The 16,044-nt window shown below is 47.2% G+C and overlaps 1 protein-coding gene across 1 annotated transcript in view; it reads left to right on the forward strand.

Annotated features, from left to right (window-relative positions):
• The window catches only part of radil (Ras association and DIL domains), an 86,526-nt gene that overhangs the window by 24,503 nt on the left and 45,979 nt on the right, over positions 1 to 16,044 (forward strand). Inside the window, 3 exon segments of the mRNA XM_090194744.1 lie at positions 4,636 to 4,824; positions 5,131 to 5,781; positions 5,901 to 6,083. Of these exon segments, the coding sequence (XP_090050870.1) occupies positions 4,636 to 4,824; positions 5,131 to 5,781; positions 5,901 to 6,083 (1,023 nt within the window).

Raw genomic sequence — 16,044 nt, forward strand, 5'->3', positions numbered from 1 at the left:
TACTACTATTATAACTATTACTACTATTACAACTATTACTACTATTATAACTATTACTACTATTATAACTATTACTACTATTATAACTATTACTACTATTACTACTATTATAACTATTATTACTATTATAACTATTACTACTATTATAACTATTACTACTATTATAACTATTATATCTATTATAACTATTACTACTACTATAACTTTTACTACTATTACTACTATTATAACTATTACTACTATTATAACTATTACTACTATTACTACTATTACTACTATTATAACTATTACTACTATTATAACTATTACTACTATTATAACTATTACTACTATTACAACTATTACTACTATTATAACTATTACTACTATTATAACTATTACTACTATTATAACTATTACTACTATTACTACTATTATATCTATTATAACTATTACTACTATTACTACTATTATAACTATTATTACTATTATAACTATTACTACTATTATAACTATTACTACTATTACTACTATTATAACTATTACTACTATTATAACTATTACTACTATTACAACTATTACTACTATTATAACTATTACTACTATTATAACTATTACTACTATTATAACTATTATATCTATTATAACTATTACTACTATTATAACTATTACTACTATTACTACTATTATAACTATTACTACTATTATTACTATTATAACTATTACTACTATTACTACTATTATTACTATTACTACTATTACTACTATTATAACTATTATTACTATTACTACTATTATAACTATCCAGCTAGCTGGCTCTATTCCAGGAGCTGTACATGTTGGGTTATATTATATAACTATCCAGCTAGCTGGCTCTATTCCAGGAGCTGTACATGTTGGGTTATATTATATAACTATCCAGCCAGCTGGCTCTATTCCAGGAGCTGTACATGTTGGGTTATATTATATAACTATCCAGCTAGCTGGCTCTATTCCAGGAGCTGTACATGTTGGGTTATATTATATAACTATCCAGCTAGCTGGCTCTATTCCAGGAGCTGTACATGTTGGGTTATATTATATAACTATCCAGCTAGCTGGCTCTATTCCAGGAGCTGTACATGTTGGGTTATATTATATAACTATCCAGCTAGCTGGCTCTATTCCAGGAGCTGTACATGTTGGGTTATATTATATAACTATCCAGCTAGCTGGCTCTATTCCAGGAGCTGTACATGTTGGGTTATATTATATAACTATCCAGCTAGCTGGCTCTATTCCAGGAGCTGTACATGTTGGGTTATATTATATAACTATCCAGCTAGCTGGCTCTATTCCAGGAGCTGTACATGTTGGGTTATATTATATAACTATCCAGCTAGCTGGCTCTGTTCCAGGAGGTGTACATGTTGGGTTATATTATATAACTATCCAGCTAGCTGGCTCTATTCCAGGAGCTGTACATGTTGGGTTATATTATATAACTATCCAGCCAGCTGGCTCTATTCCAGGAGCTGTACATGTTGGGTTATATTATATAACTATCCAGCTAGCTGGCTCTATTCCAGGAGCTGTACATGTTGGGTTATATTATATAACTATCCAGCTAGCTGGCTCTATTCCAGGAGCTGTACATGTTGGGTTATAGTATATAACTATCCAGCTAGCTGGCTCTATTCCAGGAGCTGTACATGTTGGGTTATATTATATAACTATCCAGCTAGCTGGCTCTATTCCAGGAGCTGTACATGTTGGGTTATATTATATAACTATCCAGCTAGCTGGCTCTATTCCAGGAGCTGTACATGTTGGGTTATATTATATAACTATCCAGCTAGCTGGCTCTATTCCAGGAGCTGTACATGTTGGGTTATATTATATAACTATCCAGCTAGCTGGCTCTATTCCAGGAGCTGTACATGTTGGGTTATATTATATAACTATCCAGCTAGCTGGCTCTATTCCAGGAGGTGTACATGTTGGGTTATATTATATAACTATCCAGCTAGCTGGCTCTATTCCAGGAGCTGTACATGTTGGGTTATATAATATAACTATCCAGCTAGCTGGCTCTATTCCAGGAGCTGTACATGTTGGGTTATATTATATAACTATCCAGCTAGCTGGCTCTATTCCAGGAGCTGTACATGTTGGGTTATATTATATAACTATCCAGCTAGCTGGCTCTATTCCAGGAGTTGTACATGTTGGGTTATATTATATAACTATCCAGCTAGCTGGCTCTATTCCAGGAGCTGTACATGTTGGGTTATATTATATAACTATCCAGCTAGCTGGCTCTATTCCAGGAGCTGTACATGTTGGGTTATATTATATAACTATCCAGCTAGCTGGCTCTATTCCAGGAGCTGTACATGTTGGGTTATATTATATAACTATCCAGCTAGCTGGCTCTATTCCAGCAGCTGTACATGTTGGGTTATATTATATAACTATCCAGCTAGCTGGCTCTATTCCTGGAGCTGTACATGTTGGGTTATATTATATAACTATCCAGCTAGCTGGCTCTATTCCAGGAGCTGTACATGTTGGGTTATATTATATAACTATCCAGCTAGCTGGCTCTATTCCAGGAGCTGTACATGTTGGGTTATATTATATAACTATCCAGCTAGCTGGCTCTATTCCAGGAGCTGTACATGTTGGGTTATATTATATAACTATCCGGCTAGCTGGCTCTATTCCAGGAGCTGTACATGTTGGGTTATATTATATAACTATCCGGCTAGCTGGCTCTATTCCTGGAGCTGTACATGTTGGGTTATATTATATAACTATCCAGCTAGCTGGCTCTATTCCAGGAGCTGTATATGTTGGGTTATATTATATAACTATCCGGCTAGCTGGCTCTATTCCAGGAGCTGTACATGTTGGGTTATATTATATAACTATCCGGCTAGCTGGCTCTATTCCAGGAGCTGTACATGTTGGGTTATATTATATAACTATCCAGCTAGCTGGCTCTATTCCAGGAGCTGTACATGTTGGGTTATATTATATAACTATCCAGCTAGCTGGCTCTATTCCAGGAGCTGTACATGTTGGGTTATATTATATAACTATCCAGCTAGCTGGCTCTATTCCAGGAGCTGTACATGTTGGGTTATATTATATAACTATCCAGCTAGCTGGCTCTATTCCAGGAGCTGTACATGTTGGGTTATATTATATAACTATCCGGCTAGCTGGCTCTATTCCAGGAGCTGTACATGTTGGGTTATATTATATAACTATCCGGCTAGCTGGCTCTATTCCAGGAGCTGTACATGTTGGGTTATATTATATAACTATCCAGCTAGCTGGCTCTATTCCAGGAGCTGTACATGTTGGGTTATATTATATAACTATCCAGCTAGCTGGCTCTATTCCAGGAGCTGTACATGTTGGGTTATATTATATAACTATCCAGCTAGCTGGCTCTTATCCAGCTAGCTGGCTCTATCCCAGGAGCTGTACATGTTGGGTTATATTATATAACTATCCAGCTAGCTGGCTCTATTCCAGGAGCTGTACATGTTGGGTTATATTATATAACTATCCAGCTAGCTGGCTCTATTCCAGGAGCTGTACATGTTGGGTTATATTATATAACTATCCAGCTAGCTGGCTCTATTCCAGGAGCTGTACATGTTGGGTTATATTATATAACTATCCAGCTAGCTGGCTCTATTCCAGGAGCTGTACATGTTGGGTTATATTATATAACTATCCAGCTAGCTGGCTCTTTTCCAGGAGCTGTACATGTTGGGTTATATTATATAACTATCCAGCTAGCTGGCTCTATTCCAGGAGCTGTACATGTTGGGTTATATTATATAACTATCCAGCTAGCTGGCTCTATTCCAGGAGCTGTACATGTTGGGTTATATTATATAACTATCCAGCTAGCTGGCTCTATTCCAGGAGCTGTACATGTTGGGTTATATTATATAACTATCCAGCTAGCTGTCTCTATTCCAGGAGCTGTACATGTTGGGTTATATTATGTTAATTACATCCATTATAATTATTAAAACCTTCTCCAACTAATTCACTGGGGTATTGCTATTAATGACTGTGTCTGAGGCTTAAATATTATTATATTAATCAAAGCCTATATATATTATATATATATATATATATATATATATATATATATATATATATATATTCGGTTATATATTGTTATTATATTAATCAAACCCTATATATATATATATATTCTGTTATATATTGTTATTATTATTGAATGTAATCATGGAATATGTCTGATTTAATTGTTAAATATTATTATATTAATCAAAGCCTATATATATATATATATATTGTGTTATATATTGTTATTATATTGAATGTAATCATGGAATATGTCTGATTTAATTGTTAAATGTTATTATATTAATCAAACCCTATATATATATATATATTCTGTTATATATTGTTATTATTATTGAATGTAATCATGGAATATGTCTGATTTAATTGTTAAATGTTATTATATTAATCAAAGCCTATATATATATATATATTGTGTTATATATTGTTATTATATTGAATGTAATCATGGAATATGTCTGATTTAATTGTTAAATGTTATTAGATTTGTATATATATTATTATGCTAATTGAAACCGATGTGTCCCCTGTACTAATCAGTTGGGGGGTGCAGACGAGCCGAAGCGTTACTACTCCACCCTGCCGGGACCTCTGAGGACGAGGGGGAGTCAAGGGGGGGCCACGACCAGGAGGAAGGAGGGAGAGGGGGGAGGAGCGGGGGGAGGAGGGGTGAGACATTCCCTGTACCAGTCCCCTCACCTGTTGCTGCTGCAGGGATACAACAGACAGGTACCAACTACACTACCTGACTGATGCATGCTGGGATATATGATACAGACAGACAGACAGACAGACAGGTACCAACTACACTACCTGACTGATGCATGCTGGGATATATGATACAGACAGGTACCAACTACACTACCTGACTGATGCATGCTGGGATATATGATACAGACAGACAGACAGGTACCAACTACACTACCTGACTGATGCATGTTGGGATATATGATACAGACAGACAGACAGGACTGCCTGGTGTACCTGTTGAACAGAGAGCAGCACACTGTGTATATATTGTGCTATATATTCCAGGACTGCCTGGTGTACCTGTTGAACAGAGAGCAGCACACTGTGGGTCAGGAGACCCCGTCAGCCCGTCCAAACATCTGCCTGTCCTCTCCTGACATCCTGCCACTCCACTGTCGCCTCCACCGGGTCCCTGCCCCCCGTCGCCATGGCAGCACCCCCAACAACAACAACAACCCCTCAGCAGCCGCCGCCGCAGTCACCGGGGACGACCGCTCCTGCGTTGCCGTGGAGCCCATCCCCCACGCGACGGTCCTGGTCAACTTCTCCCGGTGCGAGCAATCCACCCAGCTCCGCCACGGCGACCTCCTGTCGTTCGGAGCCCACTACATCTTCCTGTATAAGGACCCAACGGGTGCCAAACCCCTCCCCGCCCAGACGCTGGCACGCCTCCGAACCCTGGGGCAGCTGTACGAGGCTGGGGGAGGGGGGGTGGAGACGGAGGGTGGGACGGAGGGGGGGGGGACCTGTAAGACGTGTGGCTCGTTGTTAAAGGACAGGGGGGCGTTGTCCTCCCAAACCGGCCCCCCCGCCAGGCGCAGTTTCAAACCGCACCTGGTGAAACCCCAAGGCGGGGGGGCGGGGGGGACAGGTGTCGTAACGACGATCTTGGCGGGACAGAACCAGAAGAGACGCCTACAGCTGGACTTTGAACAGGTAAATAAAGGAATCAGTGAATGTATTTATCCTGTGATGTCACTTTGGAAGTCCAGGAATAGTTGCCCCAATGTTTATTCAGTTGAGTTTAACTGAACTGAATCGTTTAATTCCGTCAGGCCCACGAGGACGCCCTGGTGAGCAGGATCATGTCTCTGATCGAGCCGGGCGGAGACGACCACAAGTTAGCCCCTGCCTACCTGCTGTGTCTCTGCATACAGCACTCTGCTTCCGCCTTCCCACCAGGCTGCTTCGGCAAATTGCTGCTGAAGATAGTACGATGCATACAGACCGTCTCCTGGGTGAGAGGGAGGGGCCTAGAGGGAGAGGGAGGGGTTTGGAAGGGGTAGGAGGGGCCTATAAGGGAGAGGGAGGGGCCTAGACGGAGAGGGAGGGGTTTGGAAGGGGTAGGAGAGGGAGGGGCCTAGACGGAGGTGGAGGGGTTTGGAAGGGGTAGGAGGGGCCTAGAGGGAGAGGGAGGGGGTGGGAGGGGTTTAGGTGGAGAGGGAGGGGTTTAGAAGGGGTAGGAGGGGTTTAGGTGGAGAGGAAGGAGGGGTTTAGGTGGAGAGGGAGGGGTTTAGGAGGGGCCTAGATGGAGAGGGAGGAGGGGTTTAGGTGGAGAGGGAGGGGTTCAGGTGGAGAGAGGCATGTTATTACTTGTCCTGAGAAACAATAGATCAACTTTCATTAAGAAGTGATGGAAGCTACTGACTCGGATCTGTTCAACTCAGACAAAAATAACACATCTTTTGACTCATTTGGTTAATTTGTTTCAGTAATGCCCAGAGCACGTAGGACCTCCTGCCAGCGAACGATAATCTATAACCTGGACAGAATCATGACTCTGCAAGCCTCTCGTTCACCACAGGGGGCTTATTGGAGCTGTCTTTTAAGACTGAGCTCCAAACATTGTGCGTTTGTGATTGCAAGGCACACAAATACGATTATTTATTGATACCTTTGAAACGAAGTCTCGTTGTGAACGACTCTTGGCGGAATGCTTGACTGCCGCCAGTGTGATTAGGACCTTCGCCAACTGCGGTATTAAATTATTATTTATTTAAACTAGGCAAGTCAGTTATGAACAAATTGTTATTTACAATGACGGCCTACCCCGGCCAAACCCGGACGATACTTGGCCAATTGTGCGCCGCCCTATGGCTCTCCCAATCACGGCCGTCTGTGATACAGCCTGGAATTGAACCAGGGACTGTAGTGATGCCTCTTGCACTGAGATGCAGTGCCTTAGACCACTGCTCCACCCGGGAGACAAAGGCTTAGAGTTTGAGTTTGTTGAGCAGAGGCTGTGTATGTTTTGGTTCTCCACCAAAGCTGCGTCCATCGTAACATTCAATAATCCATTAATTGCATTCATTTTTTTGCGCCATGCGATCAATGATCAGTTGTAAACATCTTTTTCTTCTCTATGCTGCCTGCCGCAGCATGTATTTCCCCTCATGACAGACTGTTGGTGGTCGGAGCACGTCTCTGAGTCTCTGAGTCTCTGGAGTGTCTGAGTCTCTGGAGTGTCTGAGTCTCTGGAGTGTCTGAGTCTCTGAGTCTCTGGAGTGTCTGAGTCTCTGGAGTGTCTGAGTCTCTGGAGTGTCTGAGTCTCTGGAGTGTCTGGAGTGTCTGCGTCTCTGGAGTGTCTGAGTCTCTGAGTCTCTGAGTCTCTGGAGTGTCTGAGTCTCTGGAGTGTCTGAGTCTCTGAGTCTCTGAGTCTCTGGAGTGTCTGAGTCTCTGAGTCTCTGGAGTGTCTGAGTCTCTGGAGTCTCTGGAGTGTCTGAGTCTCTGGAGTCTCTGGAGTGTCTGAGTCTCTGGAGTCTCTGGAGTGTCTGAGTCTCTGGAGTCTCTGGAGTGTCTGAGTCTCTGGAGTCTCTGGAGTGTCTGAGTCTCTGGAGTCTCTGGAGTCTCTGGAGTCTCTGGAGTGTTTGAGTTTCTGAGTCTCTGGAGTGTCTGAGTCTCTGAGTCTCTGGAGTGTCTGAGTCTCTGAGTCTCTGAGTCTCTGGAGTGTCTGAGTCTCTGGAGTGTCTGAGTCTCTGAGTCTCTGGAGTGTCTGAGTCTCTGGAGTGTCTGAGTCTCTGGAGTGTCTGAGTCTCTGGAGTGTCTGGAGTGTCTGCGTCTCTGGAGTGTCTGAGTCTCTGAGTCTCTGAGTCTCTGGAGTGTCTGAGTCTCTGGAGTGTCTGAGTCTCTGAGTCTCTGAGTCTCTGGAGTGTCTGAGTCTCTGAGTCTCTGGAGTGTCTGAGTCTCTGGAGTCTCTGGAGTGTCTGAGTCTCTGGAGTCTCTGGAGTGTCTGAGTCTCTGGAGTCTCTGGAGTGTCTGAGTCTCTGGAGTCTCTGGAGTGTCTGAGTCTCTGGAGTCTCTGGAGTGTCTGAGTCTCTGGAGTCTCTGGAGTCTCTGGAGTCTCTGGAGTGTTTGAGTTTCTGAGTCTCTGGAGTGTCTGAGTCTCTGAGTCTCTGGAGTGTCTGAGTCTCTGAGTCTCTGAGTCTCTGGAGTGTCTGAGTCTCTGAGTCTCTGGAGTGTCTGAGTCTCTGGAGTCTCTGGAGTGTCTGAGTCTCTGGAGTCTCTGGAGTGTCTGAGTCTCTGGAGTGTCTGAGTCTCTGGAGTCTCTGGAGTGTCTGAGTCTCTGGAGTCTCTGGAGTGTCTGAGTCTCTGGAGTCTCTGGAGTGTCTGAGTCTCTGGAGTCTCTGGAGTGTCTGAGTCTCTGGAGTCTCTGGAGTGTCTGAGTCTCTGGAGTGTCTGAGTCTCTGGAGTCTCTGGAGTCTCTGGAGTGTCTGGAGTGTCTGAGTCTCTGGAGTGTTTGAGTCTCTGAGTCTCTGGAGTCTCTGGAGTCTCTGGAGTCTCTGGAGTGTTTGAGTCTCTGAGTCTCTGGAGTGTCTGAGTCTCTGAGTCTCTGGAGTGTCTGAGTCTCTGAGTCTCTGGAGTGTCTGAGTCTCTGGAGTGTCTGAGTCTCTGGAGTCTCTGGAGTGTTTGAGTCTCTGGAGCCTCTGGAGTGTCTGAGTCTCTGGAGTGTCTGAGTTTCTGGAGTGTCTGAGTCTCTGGAGTGTCTGAGTCTCTGGAGTCTCTGGAGTGTTTGAGTCTCTGAGTCTCTGGAGTGTCTGAGTCTCTGGAGTCTCTGGAGTCTCTGGAGTGTCTGGAGTGTCTGAGTCTCTGGAGTGTTTGAGTCTCTGAGTCTCTGGAGTCTCTGGAGTCTCTGGAGTCTCTGGAGTGTTTGAGTTTCTGAGTCTCTGGAGTGTCTGAGTCTCTGAGTCTCTGGAGTGTCTGAGTCTCTGGAGTGTCTGAGTCTCTGGAGTGTCTGAGTCTCTGGAGTCTCTGGAGTGTTTGAGTCTCTGGAGCCTCTGGAGTGTCTGAGTCTCTGGAGTGTCTGAGTTTCTGGAGTGTCTGAGTCTCTGAGTCTCTGGAATGTCTGAGTGTCTGAGTCTCTGGAGTGTCTGAGTCTCTGGAGTCTCTGGAGTGTTTGAGTCTCTGGAGCCTCTGGAGTGTCTGAGTCTCTGGAGTGTCTGAGTCTCTGGAGTCTCTGGAGTGTCTGAGTCTCTGGAGTGTCTGAGTCTCTGGAGTGTCTGAGTCTCTGGAGCCTCTGGAGTGTCTGAGTCTCTGGAGCCTCTGGAGTGTCTGAGTCTCTGGAGCCTCTGGAGTGTCTGAGTCTCTGGAGTGTCTGAGTCTCTGGAGTGTCTGAGTCTCTGGAGTGTCTGAGTCTCTGGAGTGTCTGAGTCTCTGAGTCTCTGGAGTGTCTGAGTGTCTGAGTCTCTGGAGTGTCTGAGTTTCTGGAGTCTCTGGAGTGTTTAAGTCTCTGGAGCCTCTGGAGTGTCTGAGTCTCTGGAGTGTCTGAGTCTCTGGAGTCTCTGGAGTGTCTGAGTCTCTGGAGTGTCTGAGTCTCTGGAGTGTCTGAGTCTCTGGAGTCTCTGGAGTGTCTGAGTCTCTGGAGTGTCTGAGTCTCTGGAGTCTCTGGAGTCTCTGGAGTGTCTGAGTCTCTGAGTCTCTGGAGTCTCTGGAGTGTCTGAGTCTCTGGAGTCTCTGGAGTGTCTGAGTCTCTTAGTCTCTGGAGTCTCTGGAGTCTCTGGAGTCTCTGGAGTGTCTGAGTCTCTGGAGTGTCTGAGTCTCTGGAGTCTCTGAGTCTCTGGAGTGTCTTAGTCTCTGAAGTCTCTGGAGTGTCTGAGTCTCTGGAGTCTCTGGAGTCTCTGGAGTCTCTGGAGTGTTTGAGTTTCTGAGTCTCTGGAGTGTCTGAGTCTCTGAGTCTCTGGAGTGTCTGAGTCTCTGGAGTGTCTGAGTCTCTGGAGTGTCTGAGTCTCTGGAGTGTTTGAGTCTCTGGAGCCTCTGGAGTGTCTGAGTCTCTGGAGTGTCTGAGTTTCTGGAGTGTCTGAGTCTCTGAGTCTCTGGAGTGTCTGAGTGTCTGAGTCTCTGGAGTGTCTGAGTCTCTGGAGTCTCTGGAGTGTTTGAGTCTCTGGAGCCTCTGGAGTGTCTGAGTCTCTGGAGTGTCTGAGTCTCTGGAGTCTCTGGAGTGTCTGAGTCTCTGGAGTGTCTGAGTCTCTGGAGTGTCTGAGTCTCTGGAGTGTCTGAGTCTCTGGAGCCTCTGGAGTGTCTGAGTCTCTGGAGCCTCTGGAGTGTCTGAGTCTCTGGAGCCTCTGGAGTGTCTGAGTCTCTGGAGTGTCTGAGTCTCTGGAGTGTCTGAGTCTCTGGAGTGTCTGAGTCTCTGGAGTGTCTGAGTCTCTGAGTCTCTGGAGTGTCTGAGTGTCTGAGTCTCTGGAGTGTCTGAGTTTCTGGAGTCTCTGGAGTGTTTAAGTCTCTGGAGCCTCTGGAGTGTCTGAGTCTCTGGAGTGTCTGAGTCTCTGGAGTCTCTGGAGTGTCTGAGTCTCTGGAGTGTCTGAGTCTCTGGAGTGTCTGAGTCTCTGGAGTCTCTGGAGTGTCTGAGTCTCTGGAGTGTCTGAGTCTCTGGAGTCTCTGGAGTCTCTGGAGTGTCTGAGTCTCTGAGTCTCTGGAGTCTCTGGAGTGTCTGAGTCTCTGGAGTCTCTGGAGTGTCTGAGTCTCTTAGTCTCTGGAGTCTCTGGAGTCTCTGGAGTCTCTGGAGTGTCTGAGTCTCTGGAGTGTCTGAGTCTCTGGAGTCTCTGAGTCTCTGGAGTGTCTTAGTCTCTGAAGTCTCTGGAGTGTCTGAGTCTCTGGAGTCTCTGGAGTCTCTGGAGTCTCTGGAGTGTTTGAGTTTCTGAGTCTCTGGAGTGTTTGAGTCTCTGAGTCTCTGGAGTCTCTGGAGTCTCTGGAGTGTTTGAGTTTCTGAGTCTCTGGAGTGTCTGAGTCTCTGAGTCTCTGGAGTGTCTGAGTCTCTGGAGTGTCTGAGTCTCTGGAGTGTCTGAGTCTCTGGAGTCTCTGGAGTGTTTGAGTCTCTGGAGCCTCTGGAGTGTCTGAGTCTCTGGAGTGTCTGAGTTTCTGGAGTGTCTGAGTCTCTGAGTCTCTGGAATGTCTGAGTGTCTGAGTCTCTGGAGTGTCTGAGTCTCTGGAGTCTCTGGAGTGTTTGAGTCTCTGGAGCCTCTGGAGTGTCTGAGTCTCTGGAGTGTCTGAGTCTCTGGAGTCTCTGGAGTGTCTGAGTCTCTGGAGTGTCTGAGTCTCTGGAGTGTCTGAGTCTCTGGAGCCTCTGGAGTGTCTGAGTCTCTGGAGCCTCTGGAGTGTCTGAGTCTCTGGAGCCTCTGGAGTGTCTGAGTCTCTGGAGTGTCTGAGTCTCTGGAGTGTCTGAGTCTCTGGAGTGTCTGAGTCTCTGGAGTGTCTGAGTCTCTGAGTCTCTGGAGTGTCTGAGTGTCTGAGTCTCTGGAGTGTCTGAGTTTCTGGAGTCTCTGGAGTGTTTAAGTCTCTGGAGCCTCTGGAGTGTCTGAGTCTCTGGAGTGTCTGAGTCTCTGGAGTCTCTGGAGTGTCTGAGTCTCTGGAGTGTCTGAGTCTCTGGAGTGTCTGAGTCTCTGGAGTCTCTGGAGTGTCTGAGTCTCTGGAGTGTCTGAATCTCTGGAGTCTCTGGAGTCTCTGGAGTGTCTGAGTCTCTGAGTCTCTGGAGTCTCTGGAGTGTCTGAGTCTCTGGAGTCTCTGGAGTGTCTGAGTCTCTTAGTCTCTGGAGTCTCTGGAGTCTCTGGAGTCTCTGGAGTGTCTGAGTCTCTGGAGTGTCTGAGTCTCTGGAGTCTCTGAGTCTCTGGAGTGTCTTAGTCTCTGAAGTCTCTGGAGTGTCTGAGTCTCTGGAGTCTCTGGAGTCTCTGGAGTCTCTGGAGTGTTTGAGTTTCTGAGTCTCTGGAGTGTCTGAGTCTCTGAGTCTCTGGAGTGTCTGAGTCTCTGGAGTGTCTGAGTCTCTGGAGTGTCTGAGTCTCTGGAGTGTTTGAGTCTCTGGAGCCTCTGGAGTGTCTGAGTCTCTGGAGTGTCTGAGTTTCTGGAGTGTCTGAGTCTCTGAGTCTCTGGAGTGTCTGAGTGTCTGAGTCTCTGGAGTGTCTGAGTCTCTGGAGTCTCTGGAGTGTTTGAGTCTCTGGAGCCTCTGGAGTGTCTGAGTCTCTGGAGTGTCTGAGTCTCTGGAGTCTCTGGAGTGTCTGAGTCTCTGGAGTGTCTGAGTCTCTGGAGTGTCTGAGTCTCTGGAGTGTCTGAGTCTCTGGAGCCTCTGGAGTGTCTGAGTCTCTGGAGCCTCTGGAGTGTCTGAGTCTCTGGAGCCTCTGGAGTGTCTGAGTCTCTGGAGTGTCTGAGTCTCTGGAGTGTCTGAGTCTCTGGAGTGTCTGAGTCTCTGAGTCTCTGGAGTGTCTGAGTGTCTGAGTCTCTGGAGTGTCTGAGTTTCTGGAGTCTCTGGAGTGTTTAAGTCTCTGGAGCCTCTGGAGTGTCTGAGTCTCTGGAGTGTCTGAGTCTCTGGAGTCTCTGGAGTGTCTGAGTCTCTGGAGTGTCTGAGTCTCTGGAGTGTCTGAGTCTCTGGAGTCTCTGGAGTGTCTGAGTCTCTGGAGTGTCTGAGTCTCTGGAGTCTCTGGAGTCTCTGGAGTGTCTGAGTCTCTGAGTCTCTGGAGTGTCTGGAGTGTCTGAGTCTCTGGAGTCTCTGGAGTGTCTGAGTATCTTAGTCTCTGGAGTCTCTGGAGTCTCTGGAGTCTCTGGAGTGTCTGAGTCTCTGGAGTGTCTGAGTCTCTGGAGTCTCTGAGTCTCTGGAGTGTCTGAGTCTCTGAAGTCTCTGGAGTGTCTGAGTCTCTGGAGTCTCTGGAGTCTCTGGAGTCTCTGGAGTCTCTGAGTCTCTGGAGTCTCTGGAGCCTCTGGAGTCTCTGGAGTCTCTGGAGTGTCTGAGTCTCTGGAGTCTCTGGAGTGTCTGAGTCTCTGGAGTCTCTGGAGTGTTTGAGTCTCTGGAGTGTCTGAGTCTCTGGAGTGTCTGAGTCTCTGGAGTCTCTGGAGTGTCTGAGTCTCTGGAGTGTCTGAGTCTCTGGAGTCTCTGGAGTCTCTGGAGTGTCTGAGTCTCTGAGTCTCTGGAGTCTCTGGAGTGTCTGAGTCTCTGGAGTCTCTGGAGTGTCTGAGTCTCTTAGTCTCTGGAGTCTCTGGAGTCTCTGGAGTCTCTGGAGTGTCTGAGTCTCTGGAGTGTCTGAGTCTCTGGAGTCTCTGAGTCTCTGGAGTGTCTTAGTCTCTGAAGTCTCTGGAGTGTCTGAGTCTCTGGAGTCTCTGGAGTCTCTGGAGTCTCTGGAGTGTTTGAGTTTCTGAGTCTCTGGAGTGTCTGAGTCTCTGAGTCTCTGGAGTGTCTGAGTCTCTGGAGTGTCTGAGTCTCTGGAGTGTCTGAGTCTCTGGAGTCTCTGGAGTGTTTGAGTCTCTGGAGCCTCTGGAGTGTCTGAGTCTCTGGAGTGTCTGAGTTTCTGGAGTGTCTGAGTCTCTGAGTCTCTGGAGTGTCTGAGTGTCTGAGTCTCTGGAGTGTCTGAGTCTCTGGAGTCTCTGGAGTGTTTGAGTCTCTGGAGCCTCTGGAGTGTCTGAGTCTCTGGAGTGTCTGAGTCTCTGGAGTCTCTGGAGTGTCTGAGTCTCTGGAGTGTCTGAGTCTCTGGAGTGTCTGAGTCTCTGGAGTGTCTGAGTCTCTGGAGCCTCTGGAGTGTCTGAGTCTCTGGAGCCTCTGGAGTGTCTGAGTCTCTGGAGCCTCTGGAGTGTCTGAGTCTCTGGAGTGTCTGAGTCTCTGGAGTGTCTGAGTCTCTGGAGTGTCTGAGTCTCTGGAGTGTCTGAGTCTCTGAGTCTCTGGAGTGTCTGAGTGTCTGAGTCTCTGGAGTGTCTGAGTTTCTGGAGTCTCTGGAGTGTTTAAGTCTCTGGAGCCTCTGGAGTGTCTGAGTCTCTGGAGTGTCTGAGTCTCTGGAGTCTCTGGAGTGTCTGAGTCTCTGGAGTGTCTGAGTCTCTGGAGTGTCTGAGTCTCTGGAGTCTCTGGAGTGTCTGAGTCTCTGGAGTGTCTGAGTCTCTGGAGTCTCTGGAGTGTCTGAGTCTCTGAGTCTCTGGAGTCTCTGGAGTGTCTGAGTCTCTGGAGTCTCTGGAGTGTCTGAGTATCTTAGTCTCTGGAGTCTCTGGAGTCTCTGGAGTCTCTGGAGTGTCTGAGTCTCTGGAGTGTCTGAGTCTCTGGAGTCTCTGAGTCTCTGGAGTGTCTGAGTCTCTGAAGTCTCTGGAGTGTCTGAGTCTCTGGAGTCTCTGGAGTCTCTGGAGTCTCTGGAGTCTCTGAGTCTCTGGAGTCTCTGGAGCCTCTGGAGTCTCTGGAGTCTCTGGAGTGTCTGAGTCTCTGGAGTCTCTGGAGTGTCTGAGTCTCTGGAGTCTCTGGAGTGTTTGAGTCTCTGGAGCCTCTGGAGTCTCTGGAGTCTCTGGAGTGTCTGAGTCTCTGGAGTCTCTGGAGTGTCTGAGTCTCTGGAGTCTCTGGAGTCTCTGAGTCTCTGAGTCTCTGGAGTCTCTGGAGCCTCTGGAGTCTCTGAGTCTGGAGTGTCTGAGTCTCTGGAGTCCCTGAGTATCTGGAGTCTCTGGAGTCTCTGAGTCTCTGGAGCCTCTGGAGTCTCTGAGTCTGGTGTCTCTGAGTCTCTGGAGTCTCTGAGTCTCTGAGTCTCTGGAGTCTCTGGAGTCTCTGAGTCTCTGGAGTCTCTGGAGCCTCTGGAGTCTCTGGAGTCTCTGGAGTGTCTGAGTCTCTGGAGTCTCTGGAGTGTCTGAGTCTCTGGAGTCTCTGGAGTGTTTGAGTCTCTGGAGCCTCTGGAGTCTCTGGAGTCTCTGGAGTGTCTGAGTCTCTGGAGTCTCTGGAGTGTCTGAGTCTCTGGAGTCTCTGGAGTCTCTGAGTCTCTGAGTCTCTGGAGTCTCTGGAGCCTCTGGAGTCTCTGAGTCTGGAGTGTCTGAGTCTCTGGAGTCCCTGAGTATCTGGAGTCTCTGGAGTCTCTGAGTCTCTGGAGCCTCTGGAGTCTCTGAGTCTGGTGTCTCTGAGTCTCTGGAGTCTCTGAGTCTCTGAGTCTCTGGAGTCTCTGGAGCCTCTGGAGTCTCTGAGTCTGGAGTCTCTGAGTCTCTGAGTCTCTGGAGTCTCTGAGTCTCTGGAGCCTCTGAGCCGGAGGAGCGCGTATTAATCCTGCTGCTGAAGAATTCATTGCTGCCGTCAGGTCAAACAAACGACTAAAATGAACGAGCCACTCGAAAAAAACGAATCGTGACTCTGGAGTCGGTGAAAACTAATCATGACTCTGGAGTCAGTAAAACGAATCATGACTCTGGAGTCGGTCAAATGAATCATGACTCTGGAGTCGTTTAAAAGAGTAAATCTAAAAGCTCTAGTCGTTGACGAAGTGCACATCACTAATAATAAGGCCTTTGTTTGACGGTTTAAGATCATTATTCTGGTTGATTTGCTGAGGGGAATTTATCAGATTACATGATCTGAATGGTTTCAAATCTTAGCTGATGCTGAACTTGTGGTATACCTTCAACTTCTTATCCACATGAGGGTTTAGACAGAGTAGAGGTTAGGGTTAGTCAGAGAGAGGGTTGGGGTTCAGGGGTTAGACAGAGAGAGGGTTAGGGTTCAGGGGTTAGACAGAGAGAGGGTTAGGGTTCAGAGGTTAGACAGAGAGAGGGTGTGTTATAGTCACCTACAGTGTCTCTGAGCGAGCAATAGCCTTCTCTCCTGTGTTATAGTCACCTACAGTGTTAGTGAGCTAGCAGCTAGCAGCAGCCTTCTCTCCTGTGTTATAGTCACCTACAGTGTTAGTGAGCTAGCAGCAGCCTTCTCTCCTGTGTTATAGTCACCTACAGTGTTAGTGAGCTAGCAGCTAGCAGCAGCCTTCTCTCCTGTGT

Source organism: Oncorhynchus mykiss, chromosome 13 (genome assembly GCF_057628025.1).
Source record: "Oncorhynchus mykiss isolate SJ-2025 chromosome 13, ASM5762802v1, whole genome shotgun sequence".
NCBI classification, from domain to species: domain Eukaryota; kingdom Metazoa; phylum Chordata; class Actinopteri; order Salmoniformes; family Salmonidae; genus Oncorhynchus; species Oncorhynchus mykiss.